The sequence below is a fragment of the Podarcis gaigeae genome, assembly GCF_964106915.1.
Source record: "Podarcis gaigeae genome assembly, chromosome: 10".
Classification (NCBI taxonomy): domain Eukaryota; kingdom Metazoa; phylum Chordata; class Lepidosauria; order Squamata; family Lacertidae; genus Podarcis; species Podarcis gaigeae.
This window is the reverse complement of record NC_139686.1, coordinates 72,865,668-72,890,698: the sequence shown is the minus strand read 5'-3', so window position 1 is coordinate 72,890,698 and position 25,031 is coordinate 72,865,668. Positions and strand designations below refer to the sequence as shown.

Genomic DNA, 25,031 nt, shown 5'->3' with positions numbered 1-25,031 from the left:
GGGCAGTGCAGGCAGATTACCACAGCCAAGGAGCCATTTTCACATTCAAGAAGAGTGACCGACAGGATTTCGAACCAAAGAAAGGATTCTTCTTTTCTGTATTGCACCACTACCCAAAGTCAAAGGACAAACTAGTGCAAACACTTGTGCAAGGCATGACAGAAAAAGTACTTAGTTTACTTCAGGGACTGAAAAGCACACTGATCTTATACACAAAATATAATCCCAAGGGAAGCTAGACAATGCAAAACCCCATTGCAAATAATGAGATTTATTCAGAGTCACACAAGTACACAATTACTCTTAAGATCCATTCGTTCTAATGAGCCAGATGCATACCTAACTGATTGGGGATGGTGCTCATTATGTTTCAACAAGACAAGATATTTTCTATAGCTAACATAACAAGAGATACTATTGAATTTGGCCTCAAATGACTTCGTACCAATTGCACTGTCTAAATAAAGCACCATTCTGTTAGTAAAGACTACTTCGTTCCACATTCTCTGCTTTTCTACTTGACAAGGGTTTTCAAAGATTCACAACACTGAAGGCAAAGAAAACCCTTTACAGTGTGGCTGTCACATTTTTTTCAGTTGCTCCATATGCTTTTGTTGATTAATCTGTGAACAGCCTATATAACCCATGTGCTCTGAGCAAGGCATAATTCTGATTAGATTGTTTTGGAACGTGAGTACCATTTGTGAAAACTGCTGATCAATACACTGCGTATCATATTTGAGTGACTGTAGGGCAGTTCAAAAGCACGTCAAGTGCAAGTAGATAAATAGGTACCGCTCCGGCAGGAAGGTAAACGGCGTTTCCGTGCGCTGCTCTGGTCCGCCAGAAGTGGTTTAGTCATGCTGGCCACATGACCTGGAAGGGAGGAGGTTGGGGGCAAACTAGAATGAGTTGAGCTCCTATTGCTCTGTCCCAGCTCCTGCCAACTTAGCAGTTCGAAAGCACACCAGTGCAAGTAGATAAATGGGTACCGCTGCGATGGGAAGGTAAATGGCGTTTCTGTGTGCTCTGGCTTCCGTTCACTGTGTCCCGTTGTGCCAGAAGCAGTTTGATCATGCTGCCACATGACCCGGAAAGCTGTCTGCGGACAAACACTGGCTTCTTCGGGCTGAAGCGAGATGATTGCCGCAATCCCAGTTGCCTTTGACTGGACATAACCGTCCAGGAGTACCTTTACCTTATCAGTTGTATGTGCCTGCCTAAAGTTAAGGTAGTAGCATAAAATGGGCAGCTTTGCTGCTTTTGCCATCTTAGGTCAGGAATGAGATGGCATTACACAGGTCAAAAGAGAGACTTAAACATAAAGAAATAATTTGCTTTAAAATACCAATACAGCACATAGTTCAACTGTGGAATTTGCTCTCACCAGAAGTAATGATGGCCACCAAATTGGATGACTTTAAAGGAGGATTAAAAAACCTCATAGAGGATAAGGCTATAATCTACCTCCACTGTCTAAATACCATTTGCTCAGAATCACAAGTGGGGAGAGAGCTGTTGCACTTAGGACCTCTTTTCAAGCATCCCATAAGCATCTGGCTGGATACTGAGAACAAAATGCTGGACTAGATGGGCAACTGGCTTGATCCAGCAGGGCTTTTCTCATGTTCTTATTTTTTAGACTCTGGTTTTGTTTTGGTTTTTTGGAATTGGAAAACAAATGAGTCTCTCCAATGTGCATTCCTTTTATTTGTCATCAAGACAGCTCTGGAGAGGTGTTAAGATAGAAAACCCATCCTTCCTGGTAAACCAGTGGCTCAGCAATCAGACATGGTTCCAAAATTCTATGAACTGCAACAGAGACTAAGCTGCTTCTGGCGAAACCAGAGCAGCGCATGGAAACACTGTTTCCTTCCCGCCAGAGTGGTACCTATTCATCTACTTGCACTTGACGTGTTTTTGAACTGACGTGTACTTGACGTGTTTTTGAACTGCTAGGTGGGCAGGAGCTGGAACCAAACAATGGGGGCTCACCCCGTCATGGAGATTTGAACTGCCGACCTTCCGCCTTCTGAAGTCAAAGGAAAAGCAGTTTAGCTTACCAGCTGTGTACAGTATTGCAAAATACCATGGCCCTAGAATAGTCACATTCTTCGAGCTGTAAGAATGCTCCTTGCTTCTAATATTAATTAAGTTGTTCTTCTGTAGACCATTATCAAAGCTCATGCAATATTGCAGCAAGAACTCTGACAAACCAGTGAGAGCTGCAAAACTAGTTTGAGCATTTACATATAATGTAATTGCGTCCAATGACACATTTGCTGCTGTTCCTTCTGCATTATCCACAGCAGAACTTTGCTTCAGCAATAAAAGACATGCTTGTTCATCAGCTCAGGGAACCAAGAACGCTGCACAGATGCCAAGGCACATGACTCAAACTATGAAGACACATGACCAGTTCTTTTAAAGCCTACAATTCCCATGACTGCTTTGCTTCCATTGGAAGACAGCTGACATGGGAAATACAGGCAACTAATGCCTGTATTCCCATTGCCAGCCAAAAACAAGGAAGCCCCCTCCCTGGCCCGCCTTTGCCGCTTCCTTGAGTCTTCATGTCTGGCTGGAATGGGTCCTTGGACTCCAATAATTCCTTCCGCTTGCCTGGATCTCGGCTAGAGGGAGGTGTATTTGTGAGTGTGGAGAAGCCTGCCTGCTGTACCAAGGTAAAATTTACAGCCATTTCTCTGCTCACTTTTGCCTCTGTCACCTTCCACCAGTGGTGTGGGGTTCCTGGAAGGGCATGCAGCCCTGAAGCCAAAAAGGTGTTTTCCACCCTGGCAGTATATGAGTTACAGTTTCTTCATACATAACATTTTAAGGTTTACATCTTAGGGTGTGTGTATATGTGAATATATATATATATATATGCTCCCTCCAGAAGTTTAATGTGACAAACACAGGAGACAGTGAACCATATAAAGGAGCCAGGTTGAGAGGACACCTGGTGGCAAACTCAGGTTTGTTGTTGCACAATGTGCAAAACTGAACACAGTACCGATTAGATAAGCAACTCTCCTTGCACCCATGGGGGGGGGGCGGGGGAAATTTCCCTTTGCTTTAGCTGAATTAAGTAAACACAATCAACACAGTTTTCATACAGAGCCCCGAAAACCCAATCCATACACAACAGCATCACTCCAAGGCGCACACAGCCTGCTTTGCTGACCGATTGTTGAGAAACAAGACAGCCCTTCCTGGCTTCCACACTAAGATCCCTCTGGAAGGAAAGCAGCTTTAAGCCCCGGCCACTCCAGCCAAGATCCAGCCCAAACGACGTTAACTTCGGGCATGCAACAGGCATTGGGAACGGGGCACCGTTTCCCAGAAACCAAGCCATGTGTGGCACCATCTTGAACTTGCCTGGTCAGTGAGCAAATCCAGATAAAGTGGGTACAGGATTATTATATAAGTACCAGCCTTTGAGGCCTTACCTGCCGCGGCGTCCTCTGCGCCTTCGTGCCTGTAAAAGCACCCGAAGACCAGAAGCAGCGCGAGGAGCCCCATGCTGTCCGCCGCCTCTCCGCGCGCAAGAGGATCCGTCGCCTGCACACGAACCAAGACACAGCACAAGGCGGGCGCGGCGGCGCAAGCGGGCTCTACCCCGGGCAGCAGCAGCAGCAAGCGCGGAGCCGCATCCCTCTCCCAGGCGCGCCTCCCTCGCTCCGCAACGCGCCTCGACGCCGAAACCCTCCGGCTGCGCAAGAGGCCAGCAGGCGCTCACTTCCGGGGAGGGAGCCCTTCGCGCCCGCCTCCCTTTTCCGCGGGGCGGGCGGCTCCGCCGAGGCGCCTCTTGGCGCGGAGACAACGACACCCCCCCCCGCCCCCGCCCCGCGGAGTTTGCTTGGCCGAGGGGCCAGGGCAGCCGCGCAGGTTGCAGCAACCCTCCTTCCCCAAAGGGCGGCCCGCTTGCTTTGTTTGCCTGGGAATGCCGCCGCCGCCGCCTCACCCAGAATGTCAAATGCTTGAAAATTCAGTTACAGATAGGTAGCCGTGTTGGTCTGCCATAGTCAAAACAAAAAAATTCCTTCCAGTAGCACCTTAAAGACCAACTAAGTCAGTTCTTGGTATGAGCTTTCGTGTGCATGCACACTTCTTCAGATACTTCTTCAGATTCTTCGTATCTGAAGAAGTGTGCATGCACACGAAAGCTCATACCAAGAACTGACTTAGTTGGTCTTTAAGGTGCTACTGGAAGGAATTTTTTTTGCTTGAAAATTCAGTTCACCTTAAACAAAATGAAAAGGCTCGCCTGCTTCAAGAGTGTGGAGGGGAATAACGACCCCGCAAGCAACTGGGGTGGGAAGGGGGAAATGCAGCCTTGCATTGTGGAAAGAAAACATCTTGGCGTTTCCGATGACTGGGCAGGGGACGCAGGAGCAGGAGAGACTAGAGGGACCGAAGGCTCTACTATATAGAAAACCAAGGGAGGAGGCAGAAGGAGCTGGGGTCTAGGAGCCTTGGGGGGCATGGGCGTAGCCATGGAGGGGGGCAGCCAACGTGGGTGAGGTTTTTTCAGGCAATCTGCCCCCTCTTGGCTACACCCATGTGGGAGGGGGCCACCCTCCCTCCAAGTGCCATTCAAATCATGTGCGCCAAGTCTTGTGTTTGTGCTGGGTGGGGCTTACCCCCTGAGCTGATGTGCAGGTTTATGGGCCCTGAAAGAGGCTGGTGGTTACTCATTAGAGTTGCCATCTTTTTCAGCACAAACATACATTTTAAGTGTGTTTTAAGTGCATTATACAAATGTGACACTAGATGGTGTGAGTGAGCTAATGAAAAATTCCATATATATTTTTAAATATTTTTTAATAAAAGCATTTTCACAGCGTTTTATATATGTGTGTAGATGCAGCTCTGTTTGCTCAATTATTTCTGAGTCAGATGAGGTTTTCTCCATAGTAATATCCCTGTCAGATACATGTTTCTCAGAAGTAAATCTTGCAGAGATCAGTGATTCTTCCTAGCAAGTAAGTGCAGAAAGAACTAGTCTTGTGTGTGTTTTCTTGAAAGACATTTTTTGTGTGTGCTTTTAACAGTTGCGTGATTTGCAAAAATTCAACAGGTGCAGAATCTCATGCTCTACCAAATGAGCTATACAGAGGTTGACAGCATCCTTTTCACAGCCTTTCATAATACATTACCACTGATTTCAACAGAACTTCCTGAGAAATTGGAAATGTCAGAACCTGCCTTACGCTAAGTCAGACCATTGGTCCAGCTAGCTCAATGTTGCCAACACTGACTCTGCAAGTTTCAGGCAGAGTCCAGGGATTAGAGCTGGGACCTTTTGCATGTAAACCATGTTCTCTACCCACCAAGTTACGGTGCTGTGTGCAGCCCTGTCCTGCTCACATTTACTCCAAGTGAGTGTACAAAGGCTGAAAGCTCTTGCAGCTCCATCTGTTTCTCTACTGCCAATCAGAGGGGAAGCTGGGTTAGTTTGTTGCAGCAAACACCACAAAAGAATATTGTAGAATCTTAAAATACTAACAAATGTATTATTGCATAAGCTTTTGTGGATTGGAGATGGTTATGCACAAACAAGGGAAGACTGCAATGTGCAGCCACATAATTTATCAAGACCAAAGACTCTTGTGGCACCTTAAAGAGTAGCACATTTATTTAGAGGTCTAATTCTATTAACAAATGATTTGAATAGGAATAGTGACATTTTAATCACACTAGCTTACAAATGCCAGGATATATCTGCAGGATTGCCTTACCCCCATGTTCACCCACTCACTTGCTTAAACCTGCGGAACTGGTACCATTATTGGTGTGGTGCCTCATAATGCTTATTCTTAGCATTTATTTAATTTGTCTACCACTTTTCACCCGACGGTCCCAGGGTGATTCACAGTAGAAAAATACAAAACGAGAACATCACTTTCCACAGTTGTAACAAAACCTCTTACTGTGGTGACACCTAAACTTTGTTCCTGCCTATTGATTTCTGTACTCCTTTCAGTATCTGCTTGAAAACATTTTAGTTTTGGAAAGCCTATCAGGTAGGTGCTGATGTGCCTTGGTAGTTTTCACTGTTGGTTTTAATGACCTTTAACTGTTTTTATTGACGCTTTTAATATTTCTCGTAAGCAGCTTAGTGGTTTTACTTCAATCAAGCAGTATATAAATTTCATTAAATCAATAAAAGAAACATGTATGCCATCGCCAACACTGCTTTGCCCATGGCCACTGCTGCCTCAACTTAGTGTATTTCACTGCTAATAACGTATTACTTTCATTTTCCTCTGACCTCACCGTTTACTGTTCCGCTGCCATGTGTACCATAAGGTAAAGTAAAGGTAAAGGTACCCCTGCCCGTACGGGCCAGTCTTGACAGACTCTGGGGTTGTGCGCCCATCTCACTCAAGAGGCCAGGGGCCAGCGCTGTCCGGAGACACTTCCGGGTCACGTGGCCAGCGTGACATCGCTGCTCTGGCGAGCCAGAGCTGCACACGGAAACGCCGTTTACCTTCCCGCTTGGTAAGCGGTCCCTATTTATCTACTTGCACCCGGAGGTGCTTTCGAACTGCTAGGTTGGCAGGCGCTGGGACCGAGCAGCGGCAGCGCACCCCGCCGCAGGGATTCGAACCGCCGACCTTTCGATCGGCAAGTCCTAGGCGCTGAGGCTTTAACCCACAGCGCCACCTGCGTCCATACGCAGCCCAAACTCTCAAGCTACAATTTGCTAGTCTTTAAGGCGCCACGAGACTTTCTCCAAATGAGAGCGGCAGCGCCTCCTCCTCTCCGACAGAGGGCGGACCACGAAACGGTTCTCGCTGCCGCAGAGACGAGACTCTCGCCTGGGTTTGGTTGATGTTTTTCCGCTATGGCACCGGCAGCGAGGCGGACCAAAAAGGGAACGCTTCCGAGGCGTCGCCCTGGCAACCTCAAAGCCCGCCTCCCCGCTCCTGCTCCGTCCATTGGCTGCGACATTGGCTGCGCCCAATGAGGAGCGGAGGAAGAGGGCGCCGCCTCTGGATGCCGGGACTGGCGCGCGATGGCGGACCGCCTCACGCAGCTGCAGGATGCGGTGAACTCGGTGAGGGAGGCCGCCTTCCGCCCGGGACGGGGCCTGGGCCTTGAGCGGAACATCCCCGGGCCCCTTGAAAAGGGGGGTGGGAGGAGGAGGAGGAGGGAGCCAGCCAGCCCGTGGCTGCGCGTGTTGTGATGTTTCAAGTTCCTCAGCTGATCGTGTTATTATTATTATTATGTAAAAGCCTTTCTGAAGAGCCTATTAGTTAAAACCCCTAAGCGGTGTGCAAAAACGCAGGGGCAAAGCAGTGGAAAGAGGGTCTTATGAGTCAGGGAAAGAGCCTGGGCACAAAAAGGGGCTTCCTGAGACGCCTGAAGCAGCTAATGGCTGACGCTTCGTGTGTTTTGTATTTGTCAATAGCTTGCAGATCAATTTTGTAATGCGATTGGAGTATTGCAGCAGTGTGCCCCACCCGCTTCCTTCACCAATATTCAAACGGCAATAAACAAGGATCAGCCTACCAATCCCACAGAAGGCAAGTAAACTTCCCTGTAATACTCTTCAGGGAGAGAAATGTAAAATAATGCACTGTAATGTAAAATGGGAATCTCTTTTTAATTCTGAACTGTTCTTTACTTTTTAAAAATGTCTTACTGGTTTTATAAAAGAAACAGATGCAACAAGAACAATGAAAACCAATATTTGTCCTTTACTTTTTAATAAAGTAAATGTATGTAAGTTTCTTCCTTAACAGCTTTTTAATCAATAATGAATTGGCAGGGATTATTTGTAGGATGTACAAGTGTGTGAAGCAGGTGTGGGAACCTCTTCCCCCTCCAGAGGTGGCTGAACTCCAACTCCAACATGGCCAGTGATGGGAGTTGATAGTTTACCAAAATCTAGAGGGCTCAAGGTTCTCTGCAACTGATGTAAGAGAGGCCGCTAACATTTGCCTCAGTTTAATTGTCCATGAGTAATTCCTCCAAGTAAACATTGAATGAACCTTTAAGACATATTCATACCACCGTAAGATTTGTTTGCCTTCTATAAGGAGGGATTCTTTTGGCTATAAATTGGACAGCTTGGGGACTATGGACTGCAGGAATATACCACTTTTCTGACTTATAGTGATGCTTCCCTGCCTCCAATTGTTCAGATGTGAAGCATCTTATAACAAACTAAATCTGTGAAACTCTGGTATTTGTGTATTGTTGCTTGCATAGTAAGGTCATTTAACCTGTTCTATGCTTGTTTTAACCTATTCTACGAGATTCCTACATTGCAGGAGATTGGACTAGAGGACTCTTTGGGGTCCCTTCCAATTCTGTGATTCTTACAAGTCTCACCATGTTGAGTGGACCTTACTACCTAGTAAGCGTGTTTAGGATTGCAGCCTGGAGATGCTGCAAGTAAGCTACACTGAACATTGTAGAACTTATTTTTAAGTAAATATGCAAAGGGATTGTGCTGTGAAGCTTATATGGTCATTGCGATGCTCACATCTCATAATATTGTTTCCTGTTCGTTAATGGACTACTCACATAATAGAACCTATCCTGTGGAGGCTTTGCCATAGTAGCAGGGACATACCTAGGGATTGGCCAGGTTATCCCATGGCACAGGCCCAAGTGGGTGCAAAAAAATTGTACTTCTCCACTCTGGCTCGGAGTGGCTATGAGCTTCCCCTGCCGTCCACTGGTAGATCACTTAAGACAACAAAAGCAAACTTCTTGAGTTTCTGGTTGGAGATGCTGATGCAGCTTTTTGCCAAGGGTGCATGAGAGCCTAGGTACACCTCCGCATAGAGAAGACACTTCCACTCATGCAGGTTGGAGCACTTATTACTGATCCCATCCACACCCCCACCCCTTAAGTCTCCAGTCTCCCACAGCAAAGCTTCTCCCAAGTGTTAGGGGACCCTCTGTAATGGATAATAATAATTATAGTAGTAGTAATAATAATAATAATAATAATAATAATAATAATAATAAATAATTTTATTTATACCCTGTTCATCTGGCTGGGTTTCCCCAGTCACTGGGTAGCTTACAGCATAGTAAAACATCAAACATTAAAAACTTCCCAATACCTTCAGATGTCTTCTAAATGTTATGTAGTTCTTTATCTCCTTAACATCTGAAGAGAGGGCGTTCTATAGGGTGGGTGCCACTACCAAGAAGGCTCTCCTCTTGGTTCCCTCTAACTTCGCTTCTCGCAGTGAGGGAACCACCAGAAGACCCTCAGAGGAGGAGGACAGTGTCTGGGCTGAACAATGGGGGTGGAGCCACTCCTTCAGGTATACTGGGCCAAGGCCATTTAGGGCTTTAAACATCAGTACCAACACTTTGAATTGTGTTCGAAAACGTACTGGGAGCCAGTGAAGATCCTTTTGGACCAGTGTTATATGATCCCAGCAGCCACTCCCAGTCACCAGTCTTGCTTCCGCATTCCAATACAGGCAGTGGGATTGTTGAAAACCAGGTGCCCTGCCTTGCATGAACAAAGTGCTTTCTGCTTAGGCAAAACCAACACTAGATCCAACTTATTTGCACTCTGTAGGGAAATGTGTTGTTTTAGACTTTCTGTACTCCATTCCCATGTGCCGTACAGTAAATCTTTGCAGTGGTTATTGTAACAATTTGAAGAAAACAAGTAAAATAATAAAAATATCTGTCATTATACAGTAAATATTATTGTGCATCTTGAAATTTTAAACTATGACTTGAACAACTTGATCTTCTGCAATAATTATAAAGATGGTGTCCATGTTGTTGCTTCTACAGAATATGCCCAGCTGTTTGCTGCATTGATTGCAAGAACTGCCAAGGATATTGACGTATTAATAGATTCCTTGCCCAGTGAAGAATCAACAGCCACATTACAAGTAAAAATGAAATTTAAATGGCTCATGCTTTGTGTAATACTGCTTTTGTTTACTGTTGGATGCTAAGAATATGAAACAACCATGACTGGCACAGAGAGGTCCATAATAACTGCTAATGCTGTACACACTCTAAGTAAGGGGCGGAGAACCTGCGGCCCTCCAGATGCTGCAGGACTCAAACTCCCATCATTCCTGACTATTGGCAATGCTGGCTGGGGCTGATGGGAGCGGAAGTCCAGCATCTGGAGAAGTATGTTTTTTATCACCTCTTATGTAAATGTCAGACAGCATTTTCTTTGGTGGGGGTGGTGATCTCTGTAGGGAACCATTGACCGAAACGTGTCTTCCAGAACGCCCTTCTGGAACTGCACTTCCCAGAATGATTTGTGGTGCCAAAGCCCCATTTCAGCCTGTTAGTCCAGAAGTGTACCCAATTTTATGATATCTAACCTCTGCAGATCCAGCAGAAACACCAACTCCTGATTGATGTGGACAATGCACTTAGAACAATCAAGGTTGTTTTTGTTCTATAACTTGGACTATAACTATATGAAAATGGCCCAGACCTGGAGTTGAGAGGTTGCTATGTTCTGGTAGCTTGCCCAGGAACTGAAGACTGGCTTAGTTCCTGCTGTGACCATTAAAAAGCTTAATCTATCTTAAATACAGTTCTTGATAACTTAGAAATTATTAGCTGTGGGGGTATATACCTGTTTTTTAAAAACAACGTTTTATATCTATTTTTAAACATTAAAAATGTATTTAATTCTATTTTGCTACATGGTTGTTTGATGCCCTGGGCTCTTTGGATAGGGAAGATAAAAATGTAAATTAAATAAGAAGTCCACTTTGAGTGCTTGAGGGGGTGTCAGCATATAGGAAGCTGGCGTGTACCAAGTCAGGCCATTGGTCCATCTCGTTTAGTATTGTCAACACTGACTGGTAGTAACTCTGCAGGGTTTCAGGTGGTGGCGTTTTCACAGCCCTGGAGGGACTTTTGGATGCAAAGCATGTGCTCTTCCACTTCTGCGAAGTCATTAAGAGAGTTATCTCCAGGAAATGAAACTGTACAGTATTAGACTTTTCAGGTTCTGCGTTACTGAAATGCGTAATAACATGCAGTATTACAAAGTATTATAAGACACCAACTATTCACAGGCTAAAAATAAGAGGGTCCCAGAAATGACTCTTACCTCCTCCCCCCCCCCCCGCAAGAGTCAATCCTCTTCCGTTTTAAAGCACTAAACAGATGTGCTGTCGGCGTTTCTGTTTTTCCCAAATGTATAGGCTGCCAGTTTGCATCGCTTGGAGGAAGAGAATCACGAGGCAGCTGCACGTCTTGAAGAGGTGGTTTATCGTGGGGATATGCTTTTGGAGAAGATACAGAATGCTTTAGCTGACATTGCTCAATCACAGCTGAAGACAAGAAGTGGCAGTCATAGTCAACCTGCTCCAGATTAACCACCAGAGGTGTTGGGACTTGACCATAAAATTTGAACTTCTTGAGAAGGTGGGGAGGGGAGGACTTTTTTTAAAAAAAGTTGTACATTACTGTTGAGCCTTAATGCTGCGGAAGGACGTTTGGTGTTGTGCTTCTGGGAAAACATCTCCCTGTTGACAAGATATTCAGTCTTTTGTAAGGTATTCCACTAGCAGGAAGTAATCACAGATTGAGAGTTGCCAAACTTTTAATTTTTAATATGTTCCTTATGCCCAAAGCCCTGTGCTTTGTTTGTTAATGTTTGTTAGATCAGAATGTCTGATTTCATTTGACCGGCAACCTTGTGAAGTCATAATGAATTAAAGGCCCCAGGCATGCATACTGGCACACGGTGTTTTATTGCATGGAATTGTCCTTTCGACTTCCAGAGCATTCAACTTCCAAATCGTAATCGTGGCTTCTGATTGGCTGCAGGAAGCTCCTACAGCCATTTGGAAGCTGCAGAAGCCCCGTTGGACGTCCGGCTTCCAAAAGAATGTTCGACAGTCGGAACACTCACTTCCGGGTTTCGATTATTCGGGAGCCAAAATGTCCCAGTTCTAGGGCGTTTGACAACTAAGGTACAACTGTCACCAAGCCATGGTCTTTAACTTGTTCCTAATGTTTATTATTATTTTTCTATTGACTAGTGGACTAAAGAAAATCCTCTAGTTTTTCCAGTACAGATTTGCAATGGATAGCAAGAGCTTCGTTTTTATTTCTTGTTGGAGATCTGGGTACTGTCCAGCTGCTGAACAGCTTATAGACATCCTCATGTAGGTATGGATGATCACTGTACATTGGGGTGGGAAACCTCTGGCCCTCCAGACATTGTTGGACTACAACTCCCATTAGCTGCAGCCAACATGGGCAGTGGATTATTGGAGTTGTAGTCCAGCAGCATCTGCAGGGCAATAGGTTCCACATCCCTGCTGTATACACTGTTACGGATATAATTGGATGGTCTGCTTTGGTGTGGAAGGGGAAGGAGAGAAGGTATGGAAGAATTAGAGGTTTGCATACCTGTTCTACATGGGACACAGCTTAGGCCAAATCAATTGATTCAAACAAAGGTGAGCCGTCATTTTTTATTGGAAGCTCAGTCTTGATGGTATCCAAAGTTAGAACTTAGACAAGTTGCATAAATGAAGCATAGCTGAATATGACAGGTCACTTTAATGTCAAACATGTGCAGACAAATAAAAATTATTTTTTGTCCTAAAATAGTTTGTTTATATCTATATTGTCTCTCTCACACACTCACACACACAATTTTACCCTACTGCTTTTCTTTGTGTTGTAATATTAGAAACTAGCTAAATTGCCCTCATATCATCCTGATACTTTTAAATTTATTTTTATTCTACCATCAATTGTATAAATGTAAAAATTAAAAAAACAAACTGAAGTGCTTTTTACAATATTTTGTACACCAACTAATTTTTTCATGTCCGCTTAATAAGAAAACTTATAAACAGTACAAAATCAGAATTACAAATATACTAAAAGCAGATTAAAACAATAAAACTCAGACCCTAAAAAGGACTAGGAAAACGCACACACGTACGTGTCAAAAGATAGAAAAGTAGTTGCCAGATGGGTCTGTGGGGAGGAAATTACATAAATGAGGTGTTGCCCTCTGATTGCCAGTCGCTTCATCTTGGGCACTATGAAGATCCTTTTCGCTGACAACAAAAGACAGCATTGCCGGGCTTTATATGCATGTTATAAAGATTTTGTTGAACTATCAGAGCATAATCTTTGTGCCAGATTTAATATTACTGATATTCAGGGAATGGTGAGGATTCCTGAATATTTAAAACAGTTGCTTGAAGAAATGTGGATCTTCCTTCTCAGCTACTCTAGTACTGGACCGTCCCATTCACTTTGGTATTAGAAAACGAAGAATGAAATCAAGGTTCAGCATTTGTGCTAGAAAATACTACACGTGGTTGACAGCATCCATTGTTCAAGAGAATGCAAATATAGGCACTAGCACTGATTTATATTGCCTGGGCTTTCTTGGGTGCTAATTAGTGTAAGCCCTTGTCTATGTCCCTTTCTTGGAAACAGTTCCTAGGGGTCCCTGTTCATTCGTCATCAGATTAGTTCTCTCAAGTCTAGTAGATACAAAAGTTTTGCTATCTTTTCACTATGTTAACCATTTTTTTCCTCTTTCATAATTGGATACAGAATGGAATACAGGGTATAGCAGAGGATGTATACCGTTTATTTATGTACGGTATTTTTATTTTTAAAGATTTTAGATTTCCCTGAAGTATGACCAGTTAGGATCTGAAACATGTTAGATCTATAAGCAGAACCAGGCAGACTACTAAGGAGGGCTTGGGAGAACCTGAAACTTGAATGTAAAGAACAACATGCAGCTCTTAATTCAGTTCAGTGACCATCAACTCTTTTATGGTGAGGGCCTTTCTGGTGTAGATCAGCGGTGCTATTTTGCAGTCTTTAATTAAAAGGGACACAAAATACTTGCAATTCTTGTGTGTCATAGCTTATCAGCGGTGTTTATCAATGGTACTTTAAAAATCAAAGTATTGTTACATTTATCAAAATTATTTTTATTACTTTATTTTCAACAAAAGGAATAGTACAATCCTGTGAACCATAAAGAGAAATGCAATTATGCAGAGGGTGGTATAGCTCCATTAAAGCTGTATTTCACTGTCCAATGTATTTCTCCACAGGTGACAGGGTCATCTAGTCCAACCCCCTGCAATGCTAAAGCATCCATGATGGATGGCCACCCAACCTCTCCTTAAAAACCTTCAAGGAAGGAGAGTCCAAAACATTTCAAAGGAGTCCATTTCACTGTTGAACTGTTCTTACTGTCAGAAAATCCTTCTTGATGTTTCATCAGAATCTCCTTTCTTGTAGCTTGAAGCCATTGGTTTGAGCCCTGCTCTCCAGAGCAAGAGAAAACCAGCTTGTTCTCTTTTCCATGTGCCAGCCCTTGAGACATTTGAAGATGGCTATTCTATCTCCTCTCAGTCTCCTCTTTTCCAGTATTTGTGACCTTCTTGTCTAGTCCCCTCCACTTTAGCCATTTTGAGACCACTATGATATATTTCCCCTTAAATAGATTTATGCAGCTTTAAAAACTCTTCTGTCACTGGAAATCTTCCTGCATCTCTTTGGGATATATAATATACTATATGGTGGAAACTATTATCTATATTCCATCCATAATTTGATGGAGCAAGATGTGCCTTTATATGTATCCCTAGAGATATTTTAGATAAGTGGCATTCAGTTGAGTTTCCTGCACTGCAGGGGGTTGGACCTGGGGTCCCTTCCAACGCTACAATTCTATTATTCTTTGATTGAAGGGCTGTTTGAAAAGGTTATTTTATACACTTTTAAGAGCTGGAAAGGGGAAGGAATGATTCTGCACATCATACTTCTTCACCCAAACTTCCCCCTCTGTTTTTGAAGTCAATTCTGAAATGCTGTTTCAAACCTGCTAAGCCCTCAGCTCATTGATTCTTGAAGATGGCGGCATCTCATACTATTAATGGAAGCTTTATGTGATCACTAAATATAATCAAATTATTTCTAATTGTAGGGCATCTACTACAGGCTTTTTCACTTTGTTCTATTTATTTCACTGCAAACTAAATTTTCACAATGTTGCTTACACAGCATGAAACACTTACATTGGTCTGGGAAATCCATTAAGGTGAGATCTGCCACCACAAAGCCCCATCTGGCATTTATTTGTTCAATACTTATTAAGGTAGCTAGTGACGTGCTTCCTTGGGCTTGCCGACTCTTTCAGCCACAGATGTCAGCTGTCTAGCATTGTCTGAAATTACCTATATTTGTCTTACTCTCAGGCTGTTGTGTCTGCAGCTGGTGTGTGTTTGCATTTCTCACAGTCTTTATCCTCCTTGTAATAGTGCAATACAGCCTCTTCTTCCGAGGCAAAACAAGCATTTATTTAACTAACCACATTTATTGACTGACTTTACAGTAACATAGTCCTTTGACCTTTTGCTATGAACTCTGTTTATTTACAGCATAGACAAAAGCATACTAATTAGCCTGGGAACAGGACATTTGTTATTAATTATTAGGAAACTAGCTCACTTTCTAAACACTCACAAATCTGAACAGATGAACTTTCAATATTTAAAAAAAGCTTTCAGTTTCCATTCTGGTGTTATACAGTTGATTTGACATCTTAATGGACTTTATAACTGCAAGTATTTCACAGCCATGGAGTTGCCATTGTTGCAAAATATTACAAATCCACATACAAAATGTGTAGAGATTCTATACAAATATGCAAAATGGAACTACAATAGAGCTGAAGTTTTAATAATGTAAATACTTTTATTTGACTATCAAAAGTATATACCATCAATTCAATACAATTTAACATGGCAGTTTACAGCACTATACATAATAAAATATAAAATCAGCAAAAAAGGACTAAAGTGACTGGTTGATAAAAATTGTAAACAGTTGCATAGATCTGTTTACATTAAAAGGTCTTCAAGAGATTCCCTTTTAATGCTGAACAAAAGTCCAGAAATAGCATTGTTTGACAAGTTTAAATGTACCCAAACTATGAAGGACTTAACTTACAAACTTGCTGGCAGTGGCGAGAGTTGTTATAGCTAGGAAATGGAAAAAGCAAGGTGGATATCAAATAGAAGAATGGTATAAAGAAGTATAGGATATAGCAATTAATGATCAATTAACGTGCTATCAAAGAAGGGGAAAATGGAAGATATTTGTGGAATTTGTATTGTTAAAATAGAAAGGGTTAAACCATTTCAAAAAGTGTTACATTTTGGAAAGTTTGATAATTATGATAAATAATGGTCTCAGGGGCAGGGTACACATTTTTATTTGTATTATTCTTATAAAGCCAAATCATCTGCCCTCCAGTGTTTCTCTGAGGAAAATAGAGACAACCTACTCAACATCGGGAAGCTTCTCTCGCATTGGATCTCACAGACACGGATACCTCATATCTGTCATACATTGATATTGATCACCTTGAGCCAATGGCAACCTCTGCACCTCGCCTATCTCACAGGATTGCTGTAAAGAAAACATGTGCAAGGGAAGGGATCCACAGATAAATGGAACAAAATAAAATTTTAGTGTATGCTGCCTTGAGTCCCCGTCAGGGAAAGAGGAGGAGGAGAAGGAGAATGGAAACAGAATGACCAGGAACATGCCAGAGAGCCTACCCCACCCCCTTTCTTGTGTTTGTTTGTTTGGAAGATTCTCTGGAAGCTGCATTCTGCACCCACTACCATATTTTTTGGGGGGGGGGGTTCTGGAACATAAGAAATTGCCTTCTACCACGTCAGACCATTGATCCATCTACTACCGATGCTGTGTTGCAGATATTAAATATTGCAGTTTGAAGTGACTGGAAGCATAAAAACTGACTCCTTTAGAAGTGAAACATTGTCCAGACCCATAGAAATATTCAAACTTTAGCTGGCAGAACTTTCTTCAAAACAGAATAAAAACATCTAAAATATCCATGCAATATCTTGTGCTATCCAACACAGGCTCAGCATCTTACAAAATATGAAATGATCCAATCAGACCTATAAGCAAAGGTCTTTCCAGTCTGCTTTCCAACCTCCAGGCTGTTTGATCTCCCGTCAGGAGAGCCATTTACTTGTGTATCTTCACTCCCATTAAGTTTGAGAGGCGAAGACTCAAAGGCAACTCCTTTTGAAGGGACAGGATACCCAAATCCTGTCTGTGAAATCACCCTAGGCTTCAATAATCCCCCAAAATTCCAAAACTGTCCAAAATTCCTTTCCCTCTCCTAAAATCCACAGCTACAGCTTTTCTGTGGATTCTCACAATTGTTCCAAAGGTAAAATGTTACTTTTAAAGGCTAATGAATAGCCTCTGTAATTGCCAAGAATACTCAGGCCTGAGAAACAAATCTTATCTCATTCGGTTGCAACATCTTTGGACATGCTGAACCACTCTCATTCCCCTTTCCTGGCAAGGGTGCCAAGAGTCCCAAGACAGCTTTCTGTTCATGCTCAGAGGAACTCATGGGGCAGGACTCCTGGAAAAGGAGGAGAAAGGAGGAGGGTATATATGCTTGTGCAAATGACTGTGAAAATCGTGCATGCTTTTTTGTGACTTATCACGCTTGCTCCTTCTACCAGTTCATGGATGGTAGAAATAAAACCTTTTTCTCCGAAACTATTCCTTGAGTGTCTGTTGACTCCCAGTTCCCTTTCCCAGGCGCAATATTTTTTTAAATATACGTTTGTTAAAAAACCCGAAGCCTTCCTGCTGGGGATAATTGGTAAGGATATCAAAGAAGAAGATAGAACCTTTTTTCAATATGCAACGGTGGCCGCCAGAACCCTCATAGCACAGTACTGGAAAACACCAAAAATCCCAACACTAAAGGAGTGGCAACTTAAATTATCCGATTATTTGGAGTTGGCTAAATTGACACAGAAAATAAGAAATCAAAGAAGTGCAAAATTTAACAATGAATGGGATAAATTTAGGATATATATGGAAATAGAGACAAGGGGAAAATCAGAATGTTGATCAGAAACATATATGTACTTACAGAAATCACAGTAGGCATGAGATAACGCTTACTACGTAAAAAGTTTTATTAAGGAATAGACACAGCAGATAGATAAACAAGATAATATTTTCTGAAATCGAGATAAAGGGAAGTCGATTAATGTCATTTAAAGTTGTGTGTTTTTCGTGTTTTTCTTTTTTTCTCTTTTTCTGTTTTTTCTTTTTCATTTTGTCTTTTGTACGTTTGTGAAATATATTTATGTCAAAATTTAATTTAAAAAAATAAAAAAAAATAGAAAAACACTTGTTTTTAGCCATTTTCCATTTCCATTAATACATACACATTTTTCATTTCTGTGTGAATTAGACCATTAACATGCTGACTGAGAGTGGCACTCCAGGGTTTAGGGCGGCCCTATCTGGAGGTGCCAAGGACTGAACCTGGGCCCTCATTCTGCACTGGTGTGGAACCAGCCAGGAGGGAGCCTTTTGTGTGAAGACCTTTTGACAAAAGAACAGTACAAATAGAGACACATTTGAACATTACAGAATCGGGGGTATTCTTGATGCTACCCAGCAGACATCTTAGGAATGTATGTTACAGCAATAAGTAATAGGGGAAGCAGTCATCAGAGAATGAAGTCATTGGGCCTATTGTGTTGCCAGTCAGCTAGGATCTAAAAGGACCACATGGTGGAAATGACTACTTCATCACTATATAGTGCTGCTCTTGAATCTATTGATCAACTAGCAACAGGGAAATAGTTTTGGAGGACGAAAATATTTTAACAGTTCCTGATTTCAGATTCCCTCCATCTTGTTTCTGAGCCTAACAAATCCCAAGAACATCTTGAAGCAGAAGGATTTAAATTGGTTGCCATAGAAAACAAGAACGGGGGAAGAATTCTGCATTTTAGGAGAAGGGCTCTGTCTATGACAGTCCGACAAAGGCAGGGAGAACCAAAGGAAGGTCACTAAGGGGCAAAGTTTTGTTTGCACTTTTCTGGTAATCCAATATTTATTAAAAGCAAGTGAAGCATGGCTTTTTCAGCATCAAGCAAGCAGCTGGGAATTTCAGCTAAATCATTTTTCTTCCACCAGAACTCAGCAGGTCAGATGTGGCTTAGTCTTGCAAAATACCCTGTGGCCAATATACCACAAAGCTTTAATGTAAGGCTTGTCTCGTAGTAAATAAATGCAAATGTTTCAATAATTCATTTTGAATGGTTCTTCGAAGCTAGTGTACATTCTCAATGAGTTTTATGCCCATTTGGAGACAGCTTTCGGCATCTAGCCCTGAAGTTCATTCTATCCATTTAGAGAGGGGGCAGGCCACCTTTCAGATTACATACACTTATCCTACAGCAGTCAATCTTGCTATGTTATAACTTTCCAACCACAACATGTTCTTAAGATATATACTGTTGTTTTTGTAATTTAATCTAAAATATATCCAAGAATGGGGACAAGAAGTTTTCTGTGAATTCTTGCAACCTCAAAATCATTACAATCCCCCCTGAAATGACAGCCCATCTACCCTTTTTAATAATTGCATATTATTAAATATGCACAGAATCCTCCACTGGCACCAATGGCTGCATATTAGCAGAATACTCATATTCAGAAAATAAGGAAGAGGGTTATTAACAAACACGCTGTTGGACAAATTTGCCAGGGATCTTCCCCAGAGGGAGTCAATTGCTCTGTGAGAAGGTGTCAGACACCAAGACAAAGCAAAACCAAAGGTTGTTTATTCTAGAGACAGCGCTGCATGGGCAACTAACTCCCCGACTCGTGCTGCAAATAGGGAGAGCCCCGTCCTGTTCACATCAAAGGTATTTTATACCACACATGCTTCCAAACTTTAAGCAGCACTGTTAAACTTGCTTAGCTTAGTAATGAGACAGAGCCGAGAGGGAAACAGTGCTGCTCCAGTTCACCAGATGAAAATTATCACATTAATTAACCGCAGTGCTTGAGAAATGAAGCAAAAGGGACAAAAGGCAAAGCTGAAGAATACAAACAATATGTAAAATGTTAGCGGCAGCAGGCACCAGGAATAGCTCTATAAAGGGCTTCATGCTTTTCCAGCTACTGCAGTAATTATTTGTGCAAGTATTATTTATTTAGCCGGCCAGTCAAAGCCGTTTCCTGAGTGTGGCTGCTGTCACATGCTGACAGCTTCTAGGAGCCACAGAGCTTAGGGCAGGGCGGGGATCAAAGGTGGACAAACTACCCCAGTAGAAGCACATGTCCCCCACCAGACCTGTCCCACACTACCCCTCCGCTAACACCCCAAACCCTAGTGCATTCTGTTTTTAATAGTGGCCTGTAAGATGCAGGGTCCTTTCCATTTAAAGAATAGAAAAAAGAAAGTCTATATTTCACCAGGTAAGGTTCATAGGTTGTAAATCATAGTTGCTTTTGCTTAGAAGTAAAGTCCCATTGAAATCAGTGGGCTTCACCTATTTGAATAGATGTAGAAAAAATAATTGCCCTCTGCAAGTTTGCCAAAGCCCAAGTACCACCAAAGGCCTTTTTATCCACCTTGTGGCAAGGCAGTTATGACCACATAACACACATCCAATGGTCCACTGGAATTAAAGTTGCAGAAGCTTAGTAGTGGAAAGGAGGCTGTCTTTCAGAGAAGGGTGTCCACCATTGCTGAGGTTTTCTTTGCAGAGCCCTTGGTTGTTCCAAGAAGCCTCGGCATTGGGGATGAGGATGAACGCAGGAAAACAATAGAATAAAAACATTTAATAGCATTGAGAACATCTAAAAACTTTCAACAGCAGTCACCCATCCCCAAATCTAATACAAGTAACTCTCAACTTACACACATTTTACTTGTGCTTAATTCAGCTTAATGTGCTTTGCAAAAAAAAAATTTAAGGGAGCGGGCACCCAGAAAAAAAGACTTTGGCAATCCCACTCACCATTGAACCCAATGTGTTTTGACTACAGGTGATTTTGGCTTTATACGCTGTCTCCAGAATGTGACCCCACATAAGATGAGAGTTGCATGTAATCTGAAGGTTGCTGGAAGTGTATCTTGCAGCTTGGGTGAACATGAATGTTTTTAAATCCCTTCTTAGTGTTATTCATAAAGCAGATGGATGCGCCTCACCAGATGTCTGGGATTGGTTGGACACTAATGAGTGGAGACTGGGAGAAGTGGTGTTGAAAAAAGGGATCAGATATGGGGGAGTCTGTAACCTCCAGGAGACAAGCGTCAGGCAGAAGAATTGGAAAGTCAAGAACAGGTGCAGGAGGGAGATATAGGTTGGCATAGAGCAGGGGTTGGCAAGCTTTACCTCGCCTGGGCCGGTTCACTCCAGCGGAGATCCCTCTGTGGGCCAGATTGCGCGCGTGCCTGTGATTTCTGGCTTCTACATCAGTGCAGACGCGATATTCGGCATCTACGTGTGCGCAGACATAATTTTCGGTGCCACGGAAGTGAGTCCCCATACTGCGCCGGTTTAGTGCAGCACTCAGGGACTCGCAGAGCGGGTGGCTCAGTTTGGAGGTGGCTCATGGGCCAGTTAAATGACCCCTGTGGGCCGCTTGTGCCCCATGGACCTTAGGTTGCTGACCCCAGGCATAGAGTCAAGGGCTTCCCCACCTCCTTCTCCTGCCCCCTCCTCTCCTGCTCCACAGTCTCCCAGGACCAGAGGAGGATTGAAGAGGGTGGAGCAGAAGCAAGTTGCACACAGGTGGAGTCTTTGCCTGCTTGCGCACAGCTCAGGGGGAAAAGATACATAACCCGAGGTCAGGATGGGGCCCCTCTCTTGTGGCAACTGCTTCATTGGGTGCACACCTAGGAGTAGCTGAGAGACTTAGGACAGATGAACATGCCTTTCCCTAACTTGTAAGTGTACTTTCGACAATAAAGAGTTAATTCCTCACACTGGACATTCCTTGCCTGACAGTGCCGTGACACCAGGGAGGGCAATCTAAAACGGGGTAACTGCCACTGAGAATGCCCTATCATGGATTGGCACCAGCCGGGCCTCCCTTGCCAACTGTGGAGCCCAAGATGGTTGATATTGAGAGACGTGCTCCTTTGGGTACTTGGATCACAAGCCAATGTGATGGGCTGATTCTGTGCCTGGTTCTGGGAATGAAGGAGCCACAGAGGTCTGTGTAAAGGAAATATACAACAGCTGTTGCAGACTCTCCACACCAGGAACAGCCAACATGGTGCCTCCAGCCTGATGGCGGGTTGTAGCCCAATACGTCTGGAAGGCACTGGGTTAGACAAGGAAAATGTTTGCACATAAACCCAAACATTACGTAGGTGTCGGAAATAGTACTTTGGGGACTGATCCTAACTCCTGCACAGGTAAAGCACGTAAAGGAAGATGAGAGTTTTACTCCAACATCTCTAGCAACCAGTCCAGTAGCCTGGCAAGAGGCCAATGGGTCAAGAAACCAGTCAATCCAGGTTAACAATTTATGTTTACAGTACCAAATAATGCATCAATTGCTGACTTCTTTTTACACAGGAAAGAGTGACTCAGGTCCATGCAGAATTTTCAGTATATTTTTACAAGCCAATTTCTGCCAAACGGTAGCCAGACGGTCACCCAGGGTTGTGTTTCCCTTGGGAAATCAAGGCATAGTGCAGTCTGCAGTGTCTTAGAAATATAGTTTATTCACACACATTTACACCTGGAGCCTTAAACCCCGAGGGTATCTTTTGTTGCTCCTTTCACTGCTTCAGCAAGCTAAGGTCCAAAGCAGAAGCCAGTTGGTCTCTCCGTGCATCCTCCTCCAACCAGCGCCCCATGGCGTTCTGCCTAGTTTCCTCCTCCTCCTCTGGCACTCACCGGCCTGGGCAAGCTCCCCCTCCATTACCAGCATGGCCATAGCCAGGATTTTTGTTAGGGGGAACAGGAGTGATGTGATTGGTCAGTTAGTTAAGTATTCCTATTGCTTTTCTTGATGGGGGGCAGTTGCCCCCCCCCCGCCCATGATTACCGGTAGGGTCGCTTGTCTTGTATTTGGCTTTTGCGATGGTTTAATGGCAAGGCCATCATCTCCCTCCGCCCCTCTGGCAAAACAACAAGCTCAGCCTGTCAGCTCACCTTAATTCTCAAAGCTCCGATTAAGACCCCAGCAGCCAAGAATCTAGAGGGGGAAATCTGGCCCCCCACTAACCCATAACAAGGGAAGCTGCTGGTGCACTTTTTAAATAAGGAGCGCCCAAAACCGGCGGGGTGGGTGGGCATGATCAGCAAACTGCACACAATTCCCCCCTAGACTCCGGTGACACCCCCCGCCCCCCCGCCCCGCCTGCCCCGCCTGCCTGCCTGCCATCTGCTGCGCTGGCCGAGTTCACGGAGCAGCGTCCAGCCGAGCTCGCCAGCGTCACGCGGGGAATATTTCTTCTCTTTCCGCTTCCCGCTCTGGCCTTTCCACAGACGAGGGCAGCGGGGCTTTAAAACAGAAGGTACTCTGTGCACAGCAATCGGGCTCCGCGGAAAACGGAGAAGGCGCTTCTGCCTTAGCCACTCGGACGTGCGTGTCTGCGCGCGCGCGCACTTGGCCCGGCCTGCCTGGGGCGCAAGAGAGCCTGGCGCGGGCGCCGCACCGCGATCCTCAGCCGGCGCTCCTTCCCGACCCCGCAGCGCGGCTCTCCGGCTCACCCACAAGCAAGTCCCGCTGCGCGCCGGGATCCCCAGCGGCACGCGCGCCCGCCTCAGCCGCGCCGAGAAGCCAATCGGCAGCGGCTCCCGGCGCCCCCGCCCTCGCTCGGGCCAGGGGATCCACCCTCTCGCGAGAACTGGCTAGTAAACAGATAGATCCCTCCTGCTCGCTCGCTCGCTCGGCCGCCGCTGCCTCCCTCCTCCCTCCATTCGAGGCACCGGGCGCCGGGGCTGCGGAGAGCGCGAAGGCTTGGCGCGGTGAGTGCGGACGGGGAAGGAGCGCTGCGCCGGGGAAGCCCAGCCGCGTCCGAGAGAGGGGGCGAGGGGGAGGGCGGGAGACTTGGTTCACTCTGGTGCACTGTCACACCTACAAGGAGGTCATGTGGGGAGCCCCCTCTTTCTCTCTCTCTCTCTCTCTCTCTCTCTCTCATGAGCCTTCGGCAGAGGCCAGAGCCATCACCTTGGGGGGAAATGCCAGATGCTTCTGCCGAGAGAGGAGCAGAGATGAGTCCAGAAAGAGGGGAGAGTGTATGCATGTAATAGAAACGCTGCCAGTTTATATTTTCCTGTCTCCTGCTGCCCCCTCCCCAAGTGTAGGGTGTATTGGGCACAGTGGAAAAACGAGGTGCCTTGTTACCCGCAGCCTGTGACAGGGTTGAGAAGTGCCCCTTTTCACCCGAGAAGTGGGGGCAGCTAAAGGACAAGCTGTGACTCAGTTGCAAGCCTCAGATCTGCTTCCCAGTATGAGAGAAATGATTTCCACTCGCTCATTTGGCTGGCTGTTTCAAAGCCTTGCTAATGTGGCAAAGGGGTTGTCACTGAATTCATAGCAAAGATTCCACACAGAAACTCCTCTGTTCCAAACGTAGATTGGCACGTGTGCCAAGTCACCTTCAGTTTCACCCTTGTGGATGTGCACCATCAGTTGGTTTGGATTTCAGGTGTGCGTATGCATTCAGATCAAGTTGTGATCTCAAAATGCTCTGGGTTCCCAATTTTGCCAGTGACTTTGCCAGCAGGTTTACATTCTTTCTGAAAAGTTGGCATGTTTTAGACTGCTGCTGTATGCGTGCTTACTTGGGACCGAGCCCCATGCAACTTATTCCCAAGGAAGCATGCATAGGATTTCTCTGAATACTTTTATGGGTTGTGATTCCCAAATATTTTACCAAGAGAGCTCAACAGTAAAACTGTTCTCGTCTTTTCCGCATCCTCTTGCTAAATAACCCACTGTTGGCACCTTTGTGACCTGCGTATTCTGTCAGATACATTCCATAATGTGGCATCTTTGTACAAGGATTTACAAGCATGATAGAGCATGCTTGTAAGTACAAGCATAATACTTAGTTCAGATATGTTCAGTTTTATTTATTTTTTTCCAAATTTGAAATGCTATTGTTAGCCAAACTTGAAGTGATGGGAAACGTGCTTTAAAACAAATAGACTATTCTATAAAGCAATGTC

The 25,031-nt window shown here is 44.3% G+C and overlaps 3 protein-coding genes and 2 long non-coding RNA genes across 5 annotated transcripts in view; 3 read left to right on the top strand and 2 right to left on the bottom strand.

The window, feature by feature from the left end:
- Positions 1–3,982, bottom strand: part of TM7SF3 (transmembrane 7 superfamily member 3) — a 30,687-nt gene extending 26,705 nt beyond the window's left edge. Inside the window, exon 1 of the mRNA XM_083701543.1 lies at positions 3,453–3,982. Within this exon, the coding sequence (XP_083557669.1) occupies positions 3,453–3,525 (73 nt within the window). The 5' untranslated portion in view covers positions 3,526–3,982. The remainder of the gene's footprint in view (positions 1–3,452) is intronic.
- A 2,985-nt stretch (positions 3,983–6,967) lies between these two features.
- On the top strand, positions 6,968–12,588 carry MED21 (mediator complex subunit 21). The gene is made up of 4 exons (XM_083701707.1): positions 6,968–7,066; positions 7,421–7,535; positions 9,784–9,884; positions 11,172–12,588. The coding sequence occupies exons 1-4, from the start codon at positions 7,025–7,027 to the stop codon at positions 11,343–11,345; spliced, it is 432 nt and encodes a 143-aa protein (XP_083557833.1). The 5' UTR covers positions 6,968–7,024; the 3' UTR covers positions 11,346–12,588.
- LOC310826616 lies at positions 9,885–10,655 on the top strand. Its single transcript, XR_014555893.1, has 2 exons — positions 9,885–10,017; positions 10,136–10,655. It is a non-coding gene; the product is annotated as an uncharacterized lncRNA (long non-coding RNA).
- Positions 12,589–19,652: 7,064 nt separating the features above from the next.
- On the bottom strand, positions 19,653–23,180 carry LOC310826615. The gene is made up of 2 exons (XR_014555892.1): positions 23,007–23,180; positions 19,653–20,624 (listed from the first exon to the last, which is right to left on the bottom strand). It is a non-coding gene; the product is annotated as an uncharacterized lncRNA (long non-coding RNA).
- Positions 23,181–23,476: 296 nt separating this feature from the next.
- The window catches only part of STK38L (serine/threonine kinase 38 like), a 55,794-nt gene continuing 54,239 nt past the window's right edge, over positions 23,477–25,031 (top strand). Inside the window, exon 1 of the mRNA XM_083701573.1 lies at positions 23,477–23,825. The gene's annotated coding sequence lies outside the window, so the exon portion shown is untranslated. The remainder of the gene's footprint in view (positions 23,826–25,031) is intronic.